The sequence below is a fragment of the Nannobrachium achirus genome, assembly GCF_963921795.1.
Source record: "Nannobrachium achirus genome assembly, chromosome: 4".
NCBI classification, from domain to species: domain Eukaryota; kingdom Metazoa; phylum Chordata; class Actinopteri; order Myctophiformes; family Myctophidae; genus Nannobrachium; species Nannobrachium achirus.
Window position 1 is genome coordinate 47725013 of NC_137813.1, and position 26866 is coordinate 47751878.

A 26866-nucleotide genomic window follows, 5' to 3' on the forward strand; every position below is an offset into this window, starting at 1 on the left:
GGGAACACCATTAGTAGAGTAGGCTATGCGTGGTCAAATTAAAATAATTTAATAAAAGTTTTACCATGTTTTCAAATTAAAAATTAGGTTATACTATATACAATGTTGTCATTTGTCAAATTTAAAAAAGTAATTTCTATACTATGTTGTCAAATTAAAGATGAAAATAAAAGGCATCCTATACTATGTTGTTAAATAAAATAAAAATAAGTCATACTATACTATGTTGTGAAATAAAATAAACTTAAGTCATACTATACTATGTATGTCCTATGTTAAAAATTACAAACGCTTTCTAGGTTCAGTAACTGTTTGGGCTTATATCACTGACCCTTAGCCTATAATCTATAAAAGAAATACCTGATTGGCACATTTTTCAGCCAACCAGGGTTTGACAGAGTTAAAGATTACACATGCATGTTCACTAGGGCGGTTAAAGGGTGTCCAGGTTCCAGCCAGCTGTAGCTCTTGGACAGTGAAGCCCAGATAGATCAATGTCAGCACGGATCTCTGTCTCTCTGCTCAGGTCCTCCTGCAGGCCTTCTCACAGTCTCAGTCCTGTGAAGAACATCACCCTGAGCAGGACATGGAAACCCTGCAGTATATGGCTCCAGTGGTGTCGGTGAGTTTGCGTTTTCAAAAGAAATGTTCATTGGATGAATCGGTTTGTTGTCCATATGTCGGTGCATGCTGTGTTTAATCATTAATTCCCAGAGTTGTGTCAATACAGCCGCTGCGTGTTGTTAGGGACATATGTCCTCTTGTTGTTGCTTGCTCGTATATAACACTGAAACAGTGGTTGCACTTTTCCTTTAAAATAAATGTATATTTTTGTTTGTCAATGAATGAAGATTTTACAGATTTTACAGACCACACTCTGTCTTCATCAGGGCCGGGCTAAAGCTGGCCCTGATGAAGACAGAGTATGGTCGAAACATGTTGGTTTAATAAAGGTGTTTGAGATCTTTTAGTTTGTTTTGGACATGGTTGGACTGGCCTGTTTCCATGCTGAAAAATCATAATTTCCAAATTATGAAAATATGAATGAGTGGTCCGGTCACACACTTGTAGCAAGTCATTGGTCAATCATTATGGTTCGTCTTCTTCAGTAAATTATTACCAAGTAGTACGTATGCAACACAACTTCTAGGAAAGAATAACCAATTTCACGAGTCTTACAAAATAAGTTGATGCTCCCGCTTTTGAGGGCCAATCCGGGTGATGTGTTTTGAGGTTGAGAGAAGTCTGCAAAGTCCTTTCATATTATCCTTTCCTTACTTGTTCCCTCTTCATTCATCTTTCTCCCATGTGCATTTCCTTCCATTTCCTCAGGTCCCTCCATGTGGACAGTCCTCCTCACATCCCTTCACTAACGACCAGCTATGTCCACGGCACCTCGTCCGTCTCCTTGCTTCCACTGACCGTGGGCCAGAGCCTGCAGACCACAGCGGAGCGCTGGCCGGACCGGGAGGCCATGGTGTTCCTGCAGGATGGCGTTCGGAAAACCTTTGCCCAGTTTCAGCAAGATGTGTGTCTCATGGCTCCGTTGCAAATTCAGATATTCTTCAACACACAGATTTTATTTAACTCTCAAATACCTGGAACGTGCCCGAGTCGCATTAGATTTGAACCACTTTAACCATTATTTTATGCTTTAGCTATTGAAAAACAGCAGATAAGCTCACAGCGCGGCACCGAGTGCCGCGCTGCGAGCTTGTAGATCTGCTATTTTTGAAAATTCTTGAAAATGTGTGCAAGTCTTTGAATATCTTTAACCCGATCTTTGACCCAACTCCTAAATCCTTCCTCTAAATCAGTGGTTCTCAAACGTTTTCATGTCAAGGACCCCCACAATTACAGGTATTTGGCCACAGACTCTCATCTCAAAATATGTTGTTCCAGGGACCCGCAGAAGCAAATATTTGAGTTACAAATGTTCGCTTTTAAATAGACATATTCAAAGACTTGCAAAAGAAAATCTTGATTTTTCAAAAATAGCAGATCTACAAGCTCGCAGCGCGGCACTCGGTGCCGCGCTGTGAGCTTGTATATCTGCTGTTTTTCAATAGTTAAAGCAGTCAATAATCCTAGGCCTAAATGGGTTAATTTAATTTAGCTAAAAAGAAAAACTATACAAAACAGTACACAAATATAGGAGGGAAAAGTCCCAGGAAGGTAATTATGACACGCATGATTATATATAATTATTTAATATTATATATGACCAAGCCATGCTGCAAACAATCGATTCTGTTCTACCACATTTAACACAATTAAAGGATTGCAGAGGCCACATTCAAGACTTGTGAAGTCCCAACTTCACCATGAATAGAATCAAGTCATTTAGGAGTAGGAAGCCTACATCACACAACAAAACATGTCTATGATCTTGGCAGGGGTTCCATTTGGATGTACATATTTACAATATACGGTAGTATAGTCTAGACTAGAGACCCTGCCTAGATTCTCATTCTTAGAGAAAGAGTTTAGCAGAAATGATCTGAAATACACCTATAGTACCTGATAATATTTAGCAAAATCTCTTAGCGTTTTTATTTCATCAATGATCTGATTGTGTCTGTTGCATTATTTATTCTGTACCTTATACCTTTTGTTATTATCATATGTTTTAACTTATATTACATTATTCGGCTTTGCTTGACTGTAAGGCTATGCGAAACAGATACTATACAATGTATGGTACTGTATCTGTATGGCATACATAATGATGTAAGCTAGTGGCCTATGTGGACCTTTGCACCTACAGCCATGTGAGTGTCAGTTAGGTATTATAACGAAAAAGATAAATTGAGGTATCATCTATTCTTCCAATGATGATGGATATAAGGCATCTCTAAGTCTTATAATTTGATCTAGAATGTGTAATTTATTATACCATTTGTACTGTTGTTTGCAGGTTGACACCGTAGCGGCAGGTCTGCTAGCTCTAGGTCTGAAGAAGGGAGACAGACTGGGAGTATGGGGCCCCAACACTTATGAATGGATTCTTTTCCAGTTTGCTACGGCCAAGGCTGGCATCGTAATGGTCAGTTCAGGAGGTGTGGCACATACAGTAGAAGTCACATGTCTTTTTGTTTGTTGCTGTTTATTGGTTAGTTGCCATTGTCACTTGAAGCCATTGGTCACACATGATCTTTTAATGAAGCAGCACATGCTTCCCAGTGCCTTGGGATTCTGTGACAACCACACATTATTATTGTGATATATTATATAATGTACAAAATGTATGTTTTCATTTAATATATCAGTACATCCCAATACAGAGGCAACTTCTATACCGCCCTAAAATTATAGTTTAACCACTTTCAACCTGGTGTCCCTATTTTGGGCATGTCATTATAGGGTGAAAGTTTTTATTTCAATGATTTCTTTTTTTTACAAATGCGACACATTGTGAGCTTGTAGGACTAAATGTTTAGGAACCACTGCAGTAAATGTAATACGTATATACATTTTGGTTGGCTGATTTGTAGCCATCATCGTTTGAAGCCAAGTTGGTCACACGTTATCTTTCAACGTAGCCTTGTCAATGGTTGTCCCTGCAGGTGTCCGTGAACCCAGCCTATCAGCTGAAGGAACTGGAGTTTACCCTGAGAAAGGTGTGTAGTAGACTATAATGTGAGGCTAGTGTGTCAGAGAGCATGCCGGGGTAAGGGTTATCTGGGTCACGTGACACAAGCACATGCCACTGTTTATAAAGTGGAAAAGAAACATGATGTCCACTGGTTCTGATGATGACAAATCATTCTACACACAGCAATGCTGGAATACAAGCCCCACTTTTGTTTTGTCCACACACACACACACACCACTTAAATGCTATGCCTAGTTGATCAGATTCCCAAGGGCTCTGTACAAGGCCCCTCCTGTTTTAGCTCTAGTCTACACTTAATATCTTTGGCAAATGTTCCCGTCAGAATACGGTTGCTATAGCTTTCAAGTGGATTAATGGAACTTGATTTGATATACACAGGTCCAGTGCAAAGCAGTGGTCTGCCCCACCGAGTTTAAAACGCAGAGGTTTTGTGCGATGCTGAGGGAGATCTGCCCAGAGATAGACACAGCTGTATCAGGCGTGTTCACAAGCTCCAGGTACACAGAAAACATTTAACACTTCTCATTTTAATCTAAAAGATGCCTTCATGTTTATTGTTTCATATTGTGGGCATACATTTACTGCCTATACTTAAGTACACTTTATTTGAGTATTTCATGTGTTATATCGTCGTTGTCGGGTGGAAACCTTGTACAGTATGTCCAAGACCGTTCGTTTTGTAGTTAGCATCTTAAAAATGATTTAAACTAGTGAAAACAGCCGATCTACAAGCACACAACGCCTCGCAGGGCGAGGCGTTGTGTGCTTGTAGATCTGCTGTTTTCACTACTTTTGTGCGACGGCCTTTTATGATGAAGCAGGGCTTTACATTACGAAAAAACTGACAAATTTGAAACTTAGAGATACGAGGTTTCTGCCCGACAACGACAATATGTTTTATACTACTCCACTAGAGGCAAATATTGTACATTTTACAATTATTTGACAGTTACTTGTTACTTTGCATATTTCACCTAATAACACAAAATAAACATTATGATACATGATGCTACAGGTATTAGGTTAAGCTACCCAGCAGCAGGTGTAGGGTTACTTTTACCAGATGCTTGACATCCCAGTGACAGGGCTGTCAGGCCCTGTCACAACCTTGTGACATGATACTGCAACATGGTCAGTATCATATCATTGTCATGTCAGTATCATGTCAGTGTCCTGTCATTACCATGTCAGTATCAAGGTCCACATGTCAGTATCATGGTCAGTATTGTGTCTGTATCGTGTCAGTATCCATGATTGGAAGAGTTTGGTATCGAACCTGAAAGTGTGGAGAGACCTGAAAGTGTTACCACCTTTAAGTAAAAAAAAACATAATTCCACCCACTGTTTCACCACAGATTGTGATAATTAAGAATTAACCCTGCACAATGACTGATGGCTTGATCTATCCTTTTTTTTTTCTTTTTTGCCAGGCTACCAGACCTACGCATGGTGATTGTGACAGACAGCAGACAACCAGGGATGCTCCATGTTTCAGACGTGACACAAGCAGCAGAGAGTCACCACCACAGAGAGCTGATGGACCTGCAGAGCAGGCTGTCCTGTGATGACCCCATTAACATCCAGTTCACCTCCGTAAGCTTCCGTACCCCGTCTCAGCAGGGGCGTCACAAGGGGGTTTTTATACTTTAGCTATTGAAAAATAGCAGATATACAAGCTCACTTGTAGATCTGCTATTTTTTTTAAACGTGTGCAACTCTTTGAATATAGTCTATGTATTTTTTAAGCGAACATTTTGTAACTCACTTGCTTCTGGGGGTCCCTGGAACTAAATATTACCCAGGGCCCAGAGTTCTTAGTGGTGCACACATTGTATTACTTACGCTGACATTGTAATAAAGAAATACTCTGTTAGGACACGGTCACACCGCACTTCTATTCTACCTATGAGGGCGGATTCCGCCCATGCTTTTTCAATGGGAATTGAGTTTGCTGCCATTTCTGCAAAGAAAAAAACACTCTATTCCCATTTAAAAGCATTGGCAGAATCCACCCTCATAGGTAGAATAAAAGTGCAGTGTGACCGTGTCCTTACAAGAAAAAGTCTGGAATTCAAAATTGATTGAGTATGGTATGGTATCAAAAATGTACTTAAAGTACCAAAAGTATAAAGTACTTATTATGAATGTCCCATTTCATCACAAGTTTCAAATGTATACAAATCATTTGAAAATAGTAGATCTACAAGCTTAACGTGGTAAAATAATAATAATAATATTCTTTGTCCACCACTTGTTTTAGGGAACCACAGGCAATCCAAAGGGAGCTACGCTCTCACACCACAATATCGTCAATAACGCCTATATAGTGGGTCTCCGGATGGGTTATGGATGGAGGGTAAGTGCATACGCCATTGCTCACCAATAATAATCAAGTTAAATTGTACTTTAATTAGGCTTTATCTTACAGAGGATTCATTGCTTATTAAAGTATATAATGGTATTCTTCCCATCAGCCTGAGGTGCGGGTGTGCGTTCCGGTGCCCATGTATCACTGCTTTGGCTCTGTGCTGGGAGGAATGTGCATGGCATTGCATGGCATCACGCTGGTGTTTCCTTCTACTGGCTATGACGGGCGTGCCAACCTAGAAGCCATTCAGAATGAAAAGTACAACATTATGCTCTAACACCACACAAATATCCTCAAGCACTTTCAACCTGCCCATCCTATTTTGGGCATAACATGCAAGCCAGACATTTTGAAATGGATCTCAAAAGAATGGAGAAAACAAAACAAAAAACATATTCCTCAAAGTGTGTTTTTTCAAATATACAGTAGTGTACGTAAATAGCAGATATGACACATTGTGCGCCATTTATGAAATAGGGCTTGAGTGCTTAAACCTAGTAACACAGCATGGATTCTAATATAGGCCTACTGCTAATACACTATGTCAGGGGTCTTCAACGTTCTCAGGCCGAGGACCCCTTAGTTGAGAGAGAGAGATGAAGCAGGGACCCCACAACCCTTTCAGAGATTCCATATAGTTTCATCGTTTGACAGCACAATCATCAGTGTATTTTGGATTCATGTCAATTTGTGTTTTTAGATATTTAACCACAATACAATACTTAATAAACTCGACCTTTCACTCTGGACTTAGTCTTCTCTTTTTCCCCTCTACACCAACGCTCTTTGCCAAAAATAGACGATCTACAAGCTATGAGATTGTAGATCGGCTAATTTTGGCTAAAGTTCTCAGAATATGGACGCTAGGGTTCAAGTGATTAATATAAAAAAGGAGAAAAAAAGTATCTAGGGGTCACGGACTCCAGTTGAAGACCCCTGCACTTTGTCTATGTCTCCTACAGGTGTAATATTGTCTACGGCACCCCCACTATGTTTATCGACATGCTGGGCCAGCCGGATTTCCACAAGTTTGACCTGTCGTCAGCCGAAGCTGGTAAGAGACTCGAGACAATAAGATCAATGTGTTGTTTCAGTGAAAGCTTAATGGATATTTTCCAATATTAATCTGTGGCGTATGTGATATTGGGCAATAGGAATCGTGGCGGGCTCTACCTGTCCTCCTGAGGTTGTCAAGAAACTGAGAACAGACATGGGTGTGAAAGAGATGACGGTGAGTAACTCCTCTGTCCCATATCGTTGGGTGTGGAAGAGATGATACAGTATAACTCATCTGTCCCATATTGTTTTCACTCCTCACCATCTGCTAGTAACATGACTCTCACATTTTGTCTTTTAGTATTGTATACATTAAAGGCCCAGTGTCCCACTTCTGGACATGTCACAAAAGGCAAACAATCTGCGAAAACGTGTTGTGATCTAACAGATCACAACACGTCACGTAGCGATGCGTTGTGAGCTTGTACATCAGCTCTTTTCGATGAAGAGATGTTTTGTGTAAAGAGAGGAAAAAGAATCAGACCAGGACAGAACATAAACCCCCTGGGGACCCACCTGTACGTACAGGGCCGGTTACTGGCATAAGCAATATAAGCGGTCGCTTGGGGCCACAACCAACAAGGGGGCCACATCACAGGAAGAAGATTTTTATTTTAAACATATTGTTACATTATGTCATGTATCCCCTATCCAAAAACTAGCGTTATTTTAATATGCCCTCCCCCTTCTTCCTTCCCCATAATCCCCAACTTCACTATAGGCCTGGTTGATTGTATTTGATTCATGAGCAAGTCAATGTGCCATTTTTGATCTGGTGCTGCAGATTATTTCTGCAGCACCAGATCAAAAATAATCTTGCATAAGGCCACCTGAGTCCTAGAACCAGCACTGTGTATGTACACCACACACACATACATACAGTAATAATGTAATGTTCCATAATGTGTTGTATATCAGATAGGATATGGAACCACAGAAAACAGCCCAGTGACGTTCCTGGGATTCCCTCTGGACAACGAGGAGCTGAAGGTCAATACCATTGGATGCATCATGAACCACACTGAGGTAGATGTGATTTACCTAACATGTTTTGTCACACAACTTTCACTGCAATCTAATAAGAACTGTAAAAAAAAATAAAAAAATACATGACCTCAACACTGCTGTCCGTGTGTGTGTGTGTGTGTGTGTGTGTGTGTGTGTGTGTGTGTGTGTGTGTGTGTGTGTGTGTGTGTGTGTGTGTTTATCCAAGTACCCGCAGGGATACTTGGATAAATGTGTTGAGCCTGCTGAAAATAAAGCAGACGAAAAAGAATCATCACAAGCCCCTCCTACAGCATACCCTGCTATAACATCAAATATAACATACATTGAACCATATTTTCACAAAACACATATCATGGTGATTGAAACGAGGCTTTAAGCTAGCGGCAGGAACCATAAAGTATATATGACATGTTTATTAAGGTAAGAAAATCGAATGTAAAGGTTCAGGGGAAATGAATGGAATCCTATGGAGAACATGTTGCTTCTGGTACCAGAACAGCGCAACTAGCAGCCAATCATTTTAAATCCGGACAACTGGTAGCCTAAAAATATTACACAGATACACACACATTCCCACTACTAGGCCGAGGAACGAATGCCACCCTCTTGGCCTGTTATAACCCCACAAGCAGGTAGATTTTTGCAAAATATATTTTTAAAAATTCCTGACTGCAGCGTTCGATTGCCGTGAAAGGCCTAAGAAGACATGGCACCCTTTTCACATTGGTCTATTACAGCGCCACCAGGACAATACTCATAATGTTTTGTGTGCCAACAGGCCAAGGTGGTGGACCCCGCCACAGGGGACGTTGTCCCACTGGGGGTCCAGGGAGAGCTGATGATCAGGGGCTACTGTGTGATGCTGGAATACTGGGAAGACCTGGAGAAAACCAGCGAGGTCCTCGGCAGAGACCGCTGGTACAGGACAGGGTAAAACACTTTACTGAAGTCTAATAGATTAAAACAGTGAGCAGCAGGCAGATGATATGGAAAACTAAATAGTCAGTGCATTTACACTTTAAACTGTATTAATGTTAATTTAAAGAGTTACACTCTTTTATCATTTATATTGTTTTTAAAATAACCATAATCAGGATTTGGCAGTGCACTGAATATTATATGCAAGCAGGCCCGGCGGCACGAGGGTGCAAATGGGGGCCGGGCCCCCTCACACAGAACACCTTGCCCCTCTCCTGCGCATCAGTGAAACCAGTTTTACCGAGTTGCAACCACTCGAAAACAAAGGCGCCTTGCTTGAAATACACATTTGCATAATGGTCACGACCTTATGCTCACGGACAGCACCCTAAGCCAGTGTTTCTCAACCACTGTGCCTGGGGACCTTTGGTGTGCCCCTGAGAAGGGTCAAGTGTGCCCCATGAAACTGCTTGAAAGACAGTATTGTATTAATCATTTTAAAAATGATTTAAACTAGTGAAAACAGCCGATCTACAAGCACACAACGCCTCGCACCGCGAGGCGTTGTGTGCTTGTAGATCTGCTGTTTTCGCTACTGTTGTGCGATAGCCTTGTATGATGAAGCAAGGCTTTACTTTGGGCTTTACTTTGCGAAGAAACGTACACATTTGAAACTGGCAGATACAAGGTTTCTTCCCGGCAGTGACAATATTTACACCCCGTATTATGTTGGTGTGCCCATGGATTCTTGGGACATGAAAAGTGTGCCCATGCAGAAAAAACTTTGAGAAACACTGCCCTAAGCCATTGAGTCCTGCTGCCGGGCCTGTATGCAAGAGAGAGGGGAAATGGGGGCCACATGAAGGTTGATTGTGAGTTCTGTGTCTGTACACAGTGATATTGCCAGTCTGAACAGTTTGGGATACTGCCGTATCGAAGGCCGCATAAAGGACATGATCATCCGAGGGGGAGAGAACATTTATCCTGCTGAAATAGAGCAATTTCTACACACCCATCCCAAAGTACAAGAGGCGCAGGTGAGACCAAGAACCACTAGAGAGCAGCAAAGAGTCTGGTGAAGGCTCTCCCTGCCCAATTCAAAATATTAATTTGTTTCTGTCAGTTGTCAAAACGTCTTTAATTGTACATGCAAGTCTTAACTATGTATTTAATTTTAATTCAGTTTTGTTTATTTGCTCACCTTCACCAGAATCAATAAAATCACATCAACATAAGCAAACTGTTACATGTTGAACAAAAGGAATAGGCTGAAGCTAGAAGCTTATAAGTGCCTGCCCTATCCTACATACAAAAGAATAGTTTTAGTTACTAAAAATAGTTTAAAAAGATTTGACAGTAACCAAGCCAAACAAACTAAATTATTTCCAGATGTATGGATGTATTTCATATGGTCGGACCATCATAAAGATTATTTACCTGTTGGACTAAGTTGGTTGTAAATTTGGGCTGCCTGTGAACATACATCAATTGATCAATTTTACTCATACTATATGTCACTGAAAAAGAATTGCTAATCATGGAATCAGTCACGGTATAATCGTGATAATGCCATTTGAGCAGGACAGTCATAAGAAATGTATTTGATTTGATTACTTTCTCTTAACAGACATGCTCCCAGACTTGACATTAGGCAGTAATAGGCACTAGCCTATTAGTAACATTTAGCCATGCGTTTAGGCAGCGCTGGATGGATAGTACAGTATCTTTTACCAATGGCAACGGAGGACAAGTGAATATCCACTGCCTTTATCCAGTTTCACTGCCACTGAAACATTCATCTGGTTTCCTACATTATCCGCCCATTCCTTTTCTTCACAAGAACTACATGCTGCTGTTAATCCAGCTATAGTTAAACTACTGTTTTGGATTTAGAGGAGTGTAGAGGAGTTAGATTTTGAGACGTTTCAATTTAACTCTCAAATACTTGGAACGCGCCCGAGTCGCGTTAGATTCTAACCACTTTAACCATTATTTTATGCTTTAACTATTGAAAAACAGCAGATCTACAAGCTCACAGCGCGGCACCGAGTGCCGCGCTGCGAGCTTAGATCTGCTGTTTTTGAAAAATCGTGAAAATGAGTGCAAGTCTATGAATATCTTTGACCCGATCTTTGACCCGACTACTAAATCCTTCCTCTAAATCAGTGGTTCTCAAACTTTTTCATGTCAAGGACCCCCAAAATTAAAGGTATTTAGCCACGGACCCCCATCTCAAAATATGTTGTTCCAGGGACCCCCCAGAAGCAAATATTTGAGTTACAAATGTTCGCTTTTAAATAGATATGTTCAAAGACTTGCAAGAGAAAATCTTGATTTTTCAAAAATAGCAGATCTACAAGCTCGCAGCGCGGCACTCGGTGCCGCGCTGTGAGCTTGTATATCTGCTATTTTTCAATAGTTAAAGCATTCAATAATTCTAGGTCTAAATGGGTTAAATATTTCATGAGCAACGAAGACATGGCATCTGCATGTTAGTCTCTCTTCGGAGAAGTACATTGTTGGCGTTGTGTTTCTCTGCCCGTGTCCTAGGTGATTGGGGTGAAAGATGAGAGGCTGGGAGAGCAGGTGTGTGCTTGCATCAAGTTAAAAGCAGGCCAAGCCTCCAGTGAAGAAGAGATACAAGCTTTCTGCAAGGGCCAGGTATGAGGAGGAGACAGGTACCATTGCTACATGCTCACTTAATTTCCACCAGCAGTGGTTGCTGAGAATGCGGCTAGGTTCAATGCAAAGTCTATGGAGACGAGCAACCGCCGCTTTCCCCACTGTGGCAGGAGGTGGGGTTCAAAGTTGAGAAACGTTGAGAAAAGTTCAATTTGACGCTTCGAGAAAGAGCATCAAGCCAATTAGAAGACTCTTTAGTGTGGTGTAAGCATATATAGCCTACATTCAACACCAAAGACTGTAAAGTAGTTGCAAATATTGCTAACAAAGTTTTGAACTAGCAGTAGGTGTGAAATTACTCATGATGACTGAGACACTACATGGCCTATTTTTATCTAAAATGTCTCTCGCTGGGGGCACAGCTCGCTCATGTATGAGGGTTTCACTCATATGTCATACCTCATACAACACATACTATTTATTGCATCTGTGATTGTTCACAATACAGACATTTTGCTCACAAGTTGCTGTGTGAAATTCAACATATAAAGTGTTGTTAAAGTGTGATTCCTTTCTTTCTTCTCCACTACAGATTTCTCACTTCAAAGTCCCACGTTACGTAGTTTTTGTAGATGGCTATCCTCTTACCGTCTCTGGAAAGGTATGATACTTTCTCGCTAATAGGTACAGTATCTAAGTAGACCTAAATGAGTGCTAATGAACAAGCCTGCTAATCCTGAGGGTTTCAATTACTGTTTCTTACAGATCCAGAAGAACAGACTACGTGAAACCATCGAGAAGCAACTGGGGCTGTAATTTTGTACACCCTGGTAGGTTTGCCTGTGTGTGTGTGTGTGTGTGTGTGTGCTGTGCAATGTGTCTCCGGAAAGAGAACTGAACTGCAAGTGGAATACAGTTCAACTTCATGAATGTGCCGACTCCACTGACAGCAAGACATTGAGTCCTGCGTTATTCTTTGTGTTTTTTGTGTTATCCTTTTAGCATAACCTTTGACTGTAGACTACTACCTGTACTGTTAACAGACTTGTTAATAAACTATTAAATCAAGTATTATTCCAAGTCAAATTCTGAGGAATGTTCAGACAAATTGTGTGATGTTGATTGACACAAAACAACCTTTGGATTATATTCAATACTGGCCTATGAAAACGACACACACACACACACACACTGGCCTATGAAAACGACACACACACACACACACACACACACACTCACAGAAGCTATTTTTCCAATAAATCCTTGACATGAAAGCAAACCCAATAAAATAAGCTATGACGCTTTAGAAACAGTCCCCAAAAAAACACCTCAAGGCTCCATGTTGTGTGTAATTGATAGAAAAGATGTCGTTTTTGTGGTGAACTACTCCTTTAAGGTTAATGATCAAGTCTTTTTGGGGTGGGTGCATTTATTTGATCCTGAATGAAGGGAAACTTAAATGTTCTTTTCAACCTTTACTGTATCTCATTTATTTATTCAAAGATATTTGACAAACAATTGTACTCTTGTAAAAGTCATGAGCATTACAACATGCCATACAGAATCTCAAATAAATAGGACCTTGATGCCAAATGTCAGTATATGTACAAATGTGGTAGGCAAAGTTACAATCCTTACAAACCTATGTACACTGTTAAACATCCTGTAGCAACTGGCTCCCGTATAGTGCTCAAAAGGAATTCCCCATAATGTGAAATAACCTAGAAGATTAGAATAAAAAGCTCAAAATTTTGTTTCCAAAATGTGGAAGGGTAAGGGGGGATGACACCATTTGAAGTTTTAAGAGATCTGTTAACGGGAGCGGACAATTCTGGACAATAAATAGAATGTCAACGTCTAATGAACATGAAAACCGGAGGCATGTCAAACCTACACAAGTTTACAAAGTTAATTGACAAACAAGTGTTGGGACAACACAAAGGCCATCACGCAACATAAATATGCAGCACCGAAAGCCGACAGACTGCCTCTTGGCAAGACAAGAGTGCCATTGTTTGATTCATTTATAGGCTCTATGCAACAGCAGCCATATTGGAAAGATATTCAGGTGTTACCAACGATACTAATGAAGGCTTTGTTCCATTCTGGTCTGGGTGCGGACATTGTGCATGTTGGCTCACTGGAAACATTCCGCTACACCAGTGGATCTCAAATTTGGGGTCCAAGGACCCTCATGGTTACTTGAGGGTCCCCGATACACTCTGACCTCTGACCCCGACGCACTCTGACCCCTGACCTCTTGAACAAACAGACCTGTTTGACCTCATTCCCACCGCAGCCATCTTGGATCACATGACCACACGGGGTGGCCAACGCAGCCAATGAGAAGTCTTGCCTTACACCAACAGCTTCTGATTGGCTGATGTGGTCATGTGATCCGGCCCCATTATTTTCAATGAACTAACCCACACCGGCGGCGTCAGACGCGCGCAGCCGCAGGTCTTTTTTTAAAATGTGATTTTTCTAAATGTGATCTCCGGTAGCAGAGTTTCTCAGAGCTTTTCATGTGGGAGGATATTTGCACAAACAAACGTTCCCTATTTTTTTTAATATAAAATAATTAAAGAGAATGTAAACGCAGGTTGTCGGTTAGACACCTGCTTTGCTCAAGCACTGTGAAATGTTTGGGCAAAGACATTTGATAGAGAGTGATAAAAAAGGGACTGTATCAAGTACGTATATTATAAGAACCTTTTACGAATTGTGGAGGGTTTGAGTGGTACCGGGTATGCCGCTCAGCAAATAAAAATTACGGAGGACGAAACGGACGGACGAAACGCCTCGCGGTGCGAGGCGTTTCTTTTTTACGAGGCTCTTTTTTTATTCAAAAAGACGACGAAAAAAAAGTGTTGTTTATTTTCCTTTTCTTCTATTTTTATATTATTTATTTGAGTGTTGATAAAGCTGATAAATATTGCCTTTTTCACATAATAAAGAAATGTTTTCTTGTTTCAAAAAAAAAAAAAAAAAAAAAGGTTACTTGAGGGGGTTTCAAATGGCCCCTTACGGGTGTCTAACTCTGAAAGTGTACAAATGGAACCAAATATTTGGTTCCATTTGTACACTTTCAGACTTATGGAGGTCCTTGAAATTAAAAGTTTGAGAACCACTGTGCTACATTAAATGGGACAGAGCCTTCATTAGAATCATTGTTAACACCTGCGTAGCAAGTAAGGAAGAGCCTCAGTTTTTTTCCAATGTGGCCGCTGTGTGTAGAGCCTTTTCGGTGGGACTGGAACACAGTGAAAGGTTGTCAGATCTCAACCACTCACATTACTAATCAATTAGTTGATACCAGTTACATATCAGAATGGAGGTGAGTGAGTCTGTTATCCGAGTAAAAAAAAAAAAAGGAAATAAATACAAATTAAAATAAAAAAATGTTTTAACATTTGATATTTACAAAAAAGGCAAAATACATTCCCTGAAACGTCAATGACCATCTGTCGAGGAGAACACATCTTCCCCATGACAGCTCGTAAGAAGATGATTGTGTCCCAACTTGCGTTCAACTACATATATTATAAACAGTCAAATCATCAGGGTTAATGTACTGTAACTCTGAGAGTGAACAAATGTACCCACGTTAGGTTACATTTAGGCACTCTCCAAGTTACATTAACTTAAGATTTTACTGTGTAATAAGCAGAGGAAGGGGCTTTTGAACGACGAACATCCACTTCAGCCATGCCTTTGGATATAGTGGCCATTATTCCTGCCCCTGATTATGCCACATCACCGTTGTGCAAGCAAACAAACTAGAAATATTGAATCTTAAAGCATACAGTAAGATTTAGGTTTTAGTTACTTTGAACATATCCCTTTTTAAATACAACACATTCGGAATAGAAATTAGCTTTTATCTGTGCAATTAAAGTATTAAAGAGAGGTTAAGGGAAAGCTGTGGTCAAATTAGGACCTTTGTCACATATAGTAGATGTCAGTTGTACAGTGGAACCAGGGTTAATATAATTGGTCCACCTGGGAGCAGAGGTCTAGGGAGCAACACGTCCGCATTCGCGTCCACACAAGCGCAGCACGGTGCAGTAAGGGAACACTGCAGCTTAGGCACATGCCTGTGTGTGGTAGATATACACACAAAAGAAAATCTATGAACACACACTAGTAGTGTAGGTGCACATCGAGCTGCAAAAAAAACTAAAAAAAAGAAAATCAATAAAATATCATTGTGCAGTCAAGTCTCTCTCTCACACACACACGCCACACAAATAAACACACACGCTCATTCACACACAAACCTCTCTCTCTCAGATGCACACACATACAGTATGCACACAATGTAATGGTCTTTCAAGTGTCCCATTGTTCTGTTCTGTTCCCTCGTTCTGCGGGGTGCAGAGGTTCCGGTCGGGGGGTTTTAGGAGGTTCCCTCATACACTGAGAGGCAGCATGCTGGGTGGAGACACGGTTCTGGATGACGTCATGGAGGTCAGGGAGCTGGGGTCCAGTCCGTTTACAGTCCTGCCACGCAAGCACGGGTTGAAGAGAGAGAGACACAGAAAAACATGTGAAAACAGCGATACGACCGAGTTGGGGCTGTCACGATTACGAAAATGTACTTGACAATTAATTGTCCCTCAAATAATTGCTTGCGATAATTTGCGTTGCTGTCGTTGAACATTGTGAATAAAGGTACATTTCAGTTTTGCTTTTAGGCTTTACTTGGTAAACAAAAGGTGGATAGGTCCCTTAAATATACAAGGAAATGACATGGTATTTAACAACTTAATAATAATTTAAAATGTGCATTGGAAATAAGCTCAAAGCGCACATCACATCGCCTGCTATTTCCACTAAGATTTCAACATGGAAATGATTATGACAATTATGAAAAAACATTATTGCGATCATCTCAAATAATTGCGATTATGTAATACTTGTGATAGGACTAGACTGAGTTTGTATTCACTCCACATCTGCTGTGGGGGTGACACGTTACTATAACTTCCCGCAAGCCAAGTCCCGCAAGCTAAATCAAACGTGGGTGGGAGACACTATAGGGACTCACGCTTTGTCAAAGTAAGTGGTGTGTAGCGAGTGGGAGAACTTGTTGGCGTTGCTGTTGATAAGTGTGCCGTTGGCTGCGTTGTTGTAATTCTTCCTCGCTGCCTGGTCTTTGGCAAAGTTTCTGCAGGCAGCCAGTTTGGACTCCAATGCCTGGTGACAAAGTAGGAAACATTAACACAACGCATGGGTTCACACAAGACATCAAACACGTCATCCTACTTGTAATTCGAACTTACTTTGGTGAGATATAAATGTTTAAACAGTTCAACACCACAGAACTAAAGGTAAATTAAATCCAGCCAGTTGAGAAGAATGACACATACCCCGACTTTCCTCAGAAGGTCCCCGACAATGTTGAGAGCAGAGATTCTAGCGGAGGGGGTGAGAGAGTTGCTGCCACAGCCATTGGTCAATGCTAAAAGGAGAAATGGAACACACACAAAAAAAGAAATTCTATGAATACATCAGAGATGATCAGACCAGGGGTTTCCAAACTTTTTTCTCTCAGGGCACCCCTACATTATGTTTTTCACTCCCAGCACCTTATATTTATAGCATATTGTCGTTGTCGGGTGGAAACCTTGTATGTCCAAACCATTCGTTTTGTATTTATCATCTATAAAATGTACTAAACTAGTGAAAACAGCAGATCTACAAGCACATAACGCCTTGCATCGCGAGGCGTTGTGTGCTTGTAGATCGGCTGTTTTCACTAGTTTTGTGCGACAGTCTTGTATGATGAAGCAGGGCTTTGCTTTACCAAAAGACAGACATTTGAAACTTTGGAGATACAAGGTTTCTGCCCGACAGTGACGATATTTTAGTGATTATGTTGCGAGGAAAACGTTGAGATAACAGCCATTTTGGTTAGAACTGACTGAAAATAACTTTGTACTTCCAAGTTTAAAACGATACTAAATATTTTTTCAAGTGTTCAAATAAATTCCAAATATTATCAAATTATCTCGCGGCACCTCTGGACTGCCGTCACGGCACCCCAGGGTGCCCCGTCATCACCCACTTTGAAAACCCCTGCATCAGACACAGGCTCACCTGTCCTGACTTCAAACAAACGGTAAGAGAGATGCAGACCTTTTGAGTTGATGAAGGGGTGCTCTAAGCCCTTCCCTACAGGCGTGGCGGGCAGTGATAAGGACGCCTGCACCGCAGAGTCCATCTTGTCGATGTCTAAGGTGGGCGAGCTGGGTGCCGACATCCTGTCTGTGGTCCTCTCCCTCACCGCCAGCTCCTGTCTCAGGTCTGCAGGAGGAACGCATGAGATGTAACACCTCGAACAGAGGAAATAAAGGGGGTGCAAGTGATATTCTTTTGTTAAAATAGAGGACACAGAACAGCAGAGGTAATGCTTTGTGTCTCTGTAGTACCCCGCGCTTCATCCTTCAGCCGCTGGACAGAGACCAAGAGGGACTCCTTCTCGTCCAATTCGCTCTCCAGGAATGCGTTTCTCTCGATGGCTTGATTCAAACGACTCTCGAAATCCTCCAGGGACACTATCGTAGCCCTGAATGCAAAAGGACAGGGTGAGCAACCGACTTCATATCAACATGGTGACTCAATGTTGAAAAGTGTTATGGAATCAAACATGTAATGTGATGTTATCAAAACACTGGACAGTTCATAGGCTGAGATGAAGTTCTACAGGACTGAATGACGAGAGTTTCCATACATTCATTAATAAGCATGCAAGTATGCATGCATCTTCGTCATTCGAAGCGGCAGCTTGCATCTGTTCTTTATAAATGTAAGACTTGCCCTCTGACCTCTTAGCTCTCTCCAGGTCATCATTGGCCTGCTCCAGCTCTCTGACGTATTTATGAAGCTGCTCCTTGATGCTACGTGTCTGCCCCAGGTCGTCTTCTAGCACAGATATCTGCTTGTAGCTCTGGGCGTACTGCTGCTCCAGCTTCTCCTGTGATGGACGGAATATGAGAGAGAGAAAACGAGGGATTTAAGTGAAACTGTGGATGAAGAGCATAGTTGCAGTGAACACATCCCGTTTTAACATCATGAACCCTAGAACAGTGGTTCCCAACATTTTTAGCCTGTGACCCAAAAGAGAGTTCAGACGTTTGCCTGGGACCCAAACTAATGAAAATAGCAGATCTACAAGCTCAACGCGTCGCGCAGCGTTGTGAGCTTGTAGTGTAGTGTACAGTAGTAATGGGTTCCGGCCCACTATTTGGGAACCAACGAGTGCCTAGAGAGGATTGAAGAGGGAAAGAGGAGGAGACAGTATATACCCCTGGGGGATCCCAGTCAATGAAGTAGATACTGTAGGGTTTACATGATTAAGCTTGATTATACAGCGTCGACCAGAAAATCTGGTACGACAAAGTATAAATTAGGCAGTAGTGTAGTTTGTTCTCCCTGTGGCTTACTGTGATGAAGAACACTGCGAAGAAATTGGTCATTTCTGAATCATAGAGTCATTAGTAGTAAAAACATTCCTTCACATTATGAGATGTATTATTACAGAGCTTCATCACTGGGATGTGTTGCTCATATGACGAGGTCAGCGCAGGGTTAAAGGCAGGGCTGCTTGCCTCAGCTCTGGCCCCCCGCGGCACAAAGACAGGACAGCATGATTCATGCCTCGCCCCCCCCAGGCTCATTTCCACCCTCTGTTCACACAGCTATCCGACGCATCCACACTCACATGTTAGCATCATGTGAAAACCTCCAAGCCTCTCTGTCTTCTGCAGGTTGGAATGGAGAACCCATATGGAATCCATATGGGTTCTATCCATATTATGGATGCATGATGTGGCTGGTTAAAAGAGTAGCTGGCCGCGGCTCACCGCTGTTCTATCTTGTGTGCAATTCTGTGCATAAAAACAGTTAGGCTCACACAGTAGAGCCCGACTTTTGAGTCCAATGTCGATCCCGAATTGAGATAGCCCGAGCCCACTGATTACCGATCCTTTGAACAATATTTTGTAAAGATCTGGAAAATATATTTAGTAATAACAAGTCTGGTTTAGTTGTACATATTCAGACTTAAGCAATAAATGCAATAAGTGTAATCGTTCTAAAGGGAATCTATTCCGTTGCCTGTGAGACTGTGAAAAAAGAAATCAAAGATTTTTAGAAGGAGGTTTTCACATGATATCTAAAATGGTATTGGTACATTTGCCACTCCATCCCAAAATATTCATTTAGGGGTTGGCGGAACCAACAATTCCTCATAAACAATAATGAAGCTAAATTGACTTAGACATGTGCTTATTACCGGCAAAATGTTTGATAGCCCCATCTACAAGCTCACAATGTGTTGCCAATAACGATGTTGTCAAAAACATACTGATATACTGTTATGGGTCTGGCTTTAGCTCACATTGTTGGCTTGCATTGTTAGGAGAAATTATACCTATTTGCTCTGATCCTGATCCTGACATCCTATTACAGGGCGCGACAGAATTACCTGAGAGCATGACCTGGTTCACTAACACACTAAACCAGGCTTCAATGCATGTACTGCATTACCGATACCGTTCTGGCTGATGTTTATATCGATCATAATTTTGGATCGGTTTGGGCAATTATAATATATTATTTATTGTAAGCTAAGCTGCAACAGCACATCAGCCCCATCTTCACTGGAGCAGCAACATAACAAAACATCAATGCATTACTAATTCCAATCCAATCCAATAATATGATTGACATTCTGCTAAATTAGTACTTTTGTTTGGTAACCTATTGTGGCTGTGAGTATAACATTTTGATGCCAATACTTTTGTACTTTTATAGTAGCTTAAAACATTTGAATACATCTTTTACTTTCAGCAGTGCACTTCTACATTGTAATAGCCTATTATTGCTTCAAAGAAATCTGATTTATTTTCCCACAACTTTATTTTTTACAGTCTATATAACAGCTACTCTACACTGTGCCATTAATGCCATTTGTAACTCCGACAGAAACTTTGGTTCAGGTACTGAACCAAACAGCATGCAGCCATGATGGTCCTAGACCAGTCACAATTATTACATAATCGTCTAATTGCAATTATTTGACATAATCGTCATAATTGTTTCCATTTTGAAAAATGTTCATTTTCAAACAATTTAAAAAAATAGTGGAAATAGCAGATCGACAAGCTCACAACGTGTCGCATCATTTATTTATATATTTAGGTTATGCGTCATATCTGCCATGTGCAACTTCAAAGCCTACAAACCAAACAGAAATGTAATTGTCAACGACAAAAAAAAAAACACAATTAAATCGTTAATCGTAATTATTTGAGTGACAATATAATGGTCAAACAGTGGTTCTCAACCTGTGGGTCGGGACCAAATTATTTTGGGGGGGGGGTCCCCAGATGATTAACTTAATGTGCAACATTGTTTTCTCACTCAACAGTGAACAAACCAACATAAAGTTGAAGTGTATAGAGCGTATATGCACATTTCTAAAGAGACAATTTAAGGACTTTTCAATACCTCTAAAATGACAAATTAAACATTGGCCAAATTGACAAATATTAGTGGCAGAAATTGTGAAAATAGCCGATCTACATGCTCACAACGCCTCGCAATGCGAGGCGTTGTGAGCATGTAGATCTGCTATTTTCACAATAGAACCGAGTTATACAAAATGTAATGCCTCAACTCTTAGTGCTCGTCAGGGCAGGGGGGTCCCCAGTTTAAATATGATTATTTTGGGGGTCGTGGCCAGAAAAGGTTGGGAACCACTGATGTAAAATGTCCCAATAATGATGACAGCCCTAGCATAGTGCAGCAGGCTGCAGACAGTCCCCAGGCCTGGCTGGGTCAGTGTACCTTGAGGTTGTCCACCTCGCTCCTCAGCCTCTGGTTCTCCACCTGCAGGTCTCTGAGGCGGTGCTCCGACTGGCCCAACTGGGCCTCCAGCTCAGCCTCCAGCTCCCTGCTGCCCTCCTGGAACTCCTGCAGCTCCTCCTGGGAGTCCACGTAGCTGGACACACGTCAGGGAAACAAAACACACATTGTTAACTTGGGATGATGGGACGACGACAATCGCTATTATCGTTGATCGTGATAGGAAACGCTCAAAATAATCGTATCGTGGAGATTAAAATTCATTGTGAAATTATCCTCCGTGACTCCGTCATGCAATCCGGTACCGTTTAAACCCTAAATACAGACCTGGAAATAATGTTCTTAACAATAGAAGTCTCATATGAGCAAACCTGCCCAGCCTGCCTCATTCATTTCTGTAGCGCTGCTCTGACTGCCTGAATGACCTCAAATGATCAGCGGCAAGCTCTAGAACCAGGGATGTCTTTTGTCTGTGTAATATGAGTCTGGGTTACACACAGATTCTGGTAGCTTCATCTAGTCTAACAGTTAGCCACAAAACCACAGACTGAACACAGTGCAGTAGCCAGAATCACGGAGCCTATTTGATATTTTGCAGGCAGGCACCCCTAGGCTGTATTTAGGCTTCAGACCCGTCTGGTCGCGTCTGGTCTCCCTCAAAGAGAGACCGACGTGCGGGTCAGCATGTTGAAACAAGCTTTCTGAATATACAGCTGAAGAGACAGCTGAGTTGAGAGCTATTGCACGTTCACAGGGTTCCCACGGTCATGAAATTCCTGGAAATATTTTGAAATTAGACAAATATTTTTCCAGTACTGGAAAAGTTTTGGAATTGATCAAGGGTCCTGGAAGGTCCTGGAAAAAACAGCTATGCATTGTCTTTGGTTATTGATTTTGTTAATACCTCTGAAATGACAAATTAAACATGGGCCAAACTGTCAAATATTAGAGGCAGAAATTGTGAAGATAGCAGATCTACATGCTCACAACGCCTCGCAACGCGAGGCGTTGTGAGCATGTAGATCTGCTATTTTCACAACAGAACAGTGTTATACAAAATTCCTCAACTCTTTGTGCTCGTCGGGGTGCCGGATCCCCAGTTAAAACATGATTATTTCGGGGGTCACGGCCTGAAAAGGTTGAAAACCACTGGCATACACTACCTGTCTTTGGGCATTGCTCATAGAAGTAAGCGACCTGTTATTGAGCTGAATTATTGTTACTAGCCCTTACCCGTTCAAAGATATGAGCTCCAAAATGATGTGCAGTGTGTGGGTTATGGGATGTGCACTGTGCACACAGTATATGAGGGATGGAAAGTAACTTTAACTGGTGCTTGCATGATGTAGGAGCATCAATGTAAGAAACCCGTTTCCTTTAATGGCTACAGAGATACTGTCCCCCCCCAGCCCGCCCGCTCACCCGCCTGCACACACACCCGCCCGCCTGCCTGCACACACACACACACACACTCCCCCCGTGTGTGTGTGTGTGTGTGTGTGTGTGTGTGTGTGGCTTTGTGTGTGATTGTGCATGGCCTGAACAACAGCGCCCCTCCCTTAACATGTGTGGTCACAAAAGGTACTGTAGGCTAAATAGATATAGATACACCATAAAAATGCAAATATACAGCATACGATTTGCGAAAGTGACAAACGGGCTTCACAGTTATGTCAGGTGTGTTCATATGCTTATGGTGATGCGATTTCAGATCAATTGCTCCAGCCACTGATGAGAAACGCGGTTTCAGACAGACAGACAGACACTCAGACAGACAGACATTCCGAAAATTATATGTTAGATATAGTCCTGGAAATTGGGTTAAATATTCTGGAAAAGTTTTGGAAAAGAATTGGTAAAAATGTGTGGGAACCCTGTATATAGCTCTGAAGAGACAGCTGAGTTGAGAGCTATTGAACGTTCAGCTACTGTAGTTAACGTGGCAATTCTAACAAAACAGGTTCGCATGTGTCTTCTGTTAATGGACAGGTCAAAGGTCATACTGTAGTTAAACAAAACACAGATGGGTCTGAAGTGTCAAAACACACATGATGTACTGAATTCCCCCCCAGTCTGGTGAAACGCCCTGTGTGTAAACATCCCCAGTCTCACAGGACAAACGTATGCCGCCTACGTTGACTAAAGATCTCAAACAGACTACTATGGCTAGATGGGATATCACCTTGTGTAGCAGGCACGTGTCGAGCACACATAGACATCAAAAGGGGCTTGAGCTTGTACCCCCGTCTGTAAAAAGTGTCCTCTCCAGACCATGAATGCAGCTTTTACTATGGTGAAAGAAACACAAATGCTCCCCTTTCCATGCCGTACCCTGAAGGCAATATTCAGGAGAATTGCCTTTTTCCCCGAACTCTCCTGTACTTGGAACGCAGCATTTTACGCTGAAAGAAGTTATCGTCTGTGTAGAAATAAATCCATGTCGTATGCCGCATCCTCAGTAGCTAAGTGCGTGGTCGTGCCCCGGAAATAGCTGATCTTGAGAACTTGTAGTTCCTCTATTTGCCATTTTTCAGCCAAAAGTACCCTATTAGGGAATTTCAGCCCCTGCCTCTGTAACATTCTCTGCACATCTGTTTTTTTTTTATATATATATTAATTTGTCACATACACGGATAGTTGAGCAATACAACAAGACAAACAGGACTAAACTAACCTAATGACCTGAGGTCTTCATTAATCTCAGCTTATCTGACGCTATGCTAGCCTCAGAGTGAGTGAGTGAGTAGTGGTGGAATTTGTGAATGGACTGTTGTGGTGCCTGGTCATTCCACACATACCATGCAGCATGGAGGCTGCTTCCTCAGCACCCTGGGCATCATGGTGACAGTCTGGTTCAACTTTACCCACTACAACTGCCTTATTCTCTCAATTTTAATGACATACCGTATGTGCATACTATTCGTGAAGATGACAATTGCACAAAAAGGCGTTTTAGCAATGTTCACCCTGGGGTCTCTATTTTGGGGCATATTATTATAGGCAGCATGTTCCAAATGCTTAAAAAATCTGTACAAATTTAAGCTCTGCAATTATTTTAATAGCTGAAGTATAAGTATTCACAAAAGTAACAGGCAGATACACTGTATCTTAGTAACATTTATTAGCCATAATAATAAAATAAAAAACATTCTGTCCAGTCAGCCTGTACACAGTAATGACATGAAATCTGCTCAAATAAAAATGGGTAGTTATTATTAGTGCGTGTGACCACTGTTTGCTGGAAAAGTGATCACAAGAAGAAACCAAAACAACTAAAACATCCAAGTTAAACCAAACCGAGGCTAACTACAGCCTTGGTGTTCTTTTTCCACAGGTTGCTGTTTTTCTTTCCTCCATAATGTGCCCGCAGCAGGAAATACTTAGAAAACCTCCAGGACGTTAACCCCTGGCGTGCCATTTCTCTCTGCATCTGAGAGACATATGTACATGTACAGGTCCTAACTACTCCAACAGGAAACTGTCAACCATGAAGGAACAACACAGAGGTTACTAGACAGCTGGCCACTACTGCAGCTGTCTTTCAAAGTTATTTTCAGACAGCTCTAACCAAAATGGCTATTATCTAAACTTTTTCACCTAATCACTAAAATATGCCATAAATATAAGGTGCTGGGAGTGAAAATTATGAATATAACGTAGGGGTGCCTACAAATATTCATAGGTGTGCCCTGGGCCAAAAAGGTTTGGGAACCCCTGCCCAAGTAGTACCTAGGACTTTGTTGTTGTTATCCCTTTAGCTCTTAATGTCTGACTGTACCTTATGCCGTTTATATTTCTGTCTAATAAAGTAGGCCTATTCAATCAATCAATCCATAGCATCCATGTCAAACATAGAAGCAGCTCTCAAATGGTGTTACGCTCAGAGAAGAGATCCGAAATCCAAGGTTTAAGGTTTCAAATAAATAATCACTGTAATAGCGATTCTTTTGATACAAAATATTTTAAAATGAATTAAATTTCAATTGATGTTACTGAATAGCACTTTAACAAGTCGTTTAACTAAAACAATTATAGTATATAAAAAGTAAAAACTAGCAAAATTGGTTAGATCTATTGATCTTCAATACTAAAAAAATCCTTTAAGTAACTTGTAAACTTTTTTAAATACCTACTTTTTGCTTCATTTTATTTTTAGTCTTTGTAATTGTGTCTGGGGAATGCAACACCACATTTAACAATGGTTCCCTTTATAAAAAGTAGGTTAAAATGCATAACAGAGCAGCACTTATTAGTTATTGTATATGACACATTGTTATGTTATGTCATTGTATGTTATGACATATGACATATTATGGCATAACCTGATTTGTAGAAGTAAATATAAGTCACAGGAGAAGATATCTTATATCAGTGGTACTCAAACTGTGGGTCGGGACCCCCAGGTGGATCCCCACATGATTTATTTTTCTTTTTTACAATTCCAAGTGCTTGTCAGGGTGGGGGCTCCCCAGTTCAAACTTCAAATATGATTATTTTGGGTGGTCGCAGCCTGAAAAGGTTGCCTTATGTAACCACCACAGGCACTGTGATTTCCACACAATATCTGTGTACCCCACCACAACAATCTGGGTACACCAGTACTATTAAAGGGAGCTTAACAAAGAAAGTCAGTGGCCTTGTGGTTAGAGTATCCGCCCTGAGACTGGGAGGTTGGGGTTCGAAACCCGGTCGGGTCAAAGCAAAGACTCAGCGTCTCTCTGCTTGGCACTCAGCATCAAGGGTGGGATTGGGGTAAGTCCCTGTGACATACTAGAGTCATGTCCAGGGGGTGTACTTGTACATCAAGCTGCCTCACGCTAAAGAATCAGGAGATGGGCTCCTGCCCTGCCCCATGGGCCTCATGGCTCAACATGGCTTACTTTCTTACTTTAACAAAGAAGTTAAACATTTTGTCTTGGAAGGAGCTGCTTTGTGTGTGTCTGTGTGAATGTGAAGCAGAGTGTTCCAGGAGAAGTGAATTTGTTCTCAGTAAACCTCCCCAGGGTAAATAAAAAGGTGAAATGACTTGATGCCACAGCAGTAAAAACGACTATGAAATGTTAAATAGGTGATATAAAACATTTCTTTTTAAACTGTTCATTTTCACGCCACACCATAGGTTTGCTTAAAATATACTTGACTTCTGATAGAAATGTACAATAGGTATAGCTTACCTTTGTTTATATTTGAGGGTTAAAGACTTCCAGTAATCGATTTCCTCGTCCTTTGAAGAAAATTTGGGAATCATCTCTGTGTCCATGGTAGGGCAGCCTACAGGTAAACAACAAACACTAATGAACTTAATGGACATTTTTGTGTTCATAATGTTACAAAGAGAGTAAATAAGATACTGAGGGCTAATGCTAACCACTTGAACCCATTTCTGGGCATGTTATGATAGGCAA

General features: G+C 41.3%; 2 protein-coding genes across 3 annotated transcripts; one reads left to right on the forward strand and one right to left on the reverse strand.

Moving 5' to 3' along the window:
* Positions 1–471: 471 nt before the first annotated feature.
* Positions 472–12633, forward strand: LOC308284130 (medium-chain acyl-CoA ligase ACSF2, mitochondrial-like). Of its 2 annotated transcripts, none has more exons than XR_013961991.1 (16): positions 472–622; positions 1333–1528; positions 2918–3046; positions 3567–3620; positions 3995–4113; positions 5047–5209; positions 5877–5972; positions 6091–6242; positions 6947–7038; positions 7139–7215; positions 7959–8066; positions 8827–8978; positions 9862–10003; positions 11517–11644; positions 12181–12249; positions 12354–12370. XR_013961991.1 is itself a non-coding variant. In XM_080724666.1 (16 exons), exons 1-16 carry the CDS (start codon positions 495–497, stop codon positions 12402–12404), a joined length of 1839 nt encoding a protein of 612 aa, XP_080580792.1. In that variant the 5' UTR covers positions 472–494; the 3' UTR covers positions 12405–12633. The 2 variants fall into 2 exon arrangements, 1 of the variants encoding a protein (XP_080580792.1); XM_080724666.1 differs by having other exon boundaries at positions 11517–11627; positions 12354–12633.
* A 3102-nt stretch (positions 12634–15735) lies between these two features.
* Positions 15736–26721, reverse strand: ndel1b (nudE neurodevelopment protein 1-like 1b; the record flags this gene model as incomplete). Its single annotated transcript, XM_080725005.1, has 8 exons — positions 15736–16091; positions 16639–16787; positions 16961–17052; positions 17730–17897; positions 18023–18159; positions 18419–18567; positions 21444–21597; positions 26636–26721. 8 exons carry the CDS (start codon positions 26719–26721, stop codon positions 16001–16003), a joined length of 1026 nt encoding a protein of 341 aa, XP_080581131.1. The 3' UTR covers positions 15736–16000.
* Between the last annotated feature and the right edge of the window lie 145 nt (positions 26722–26866).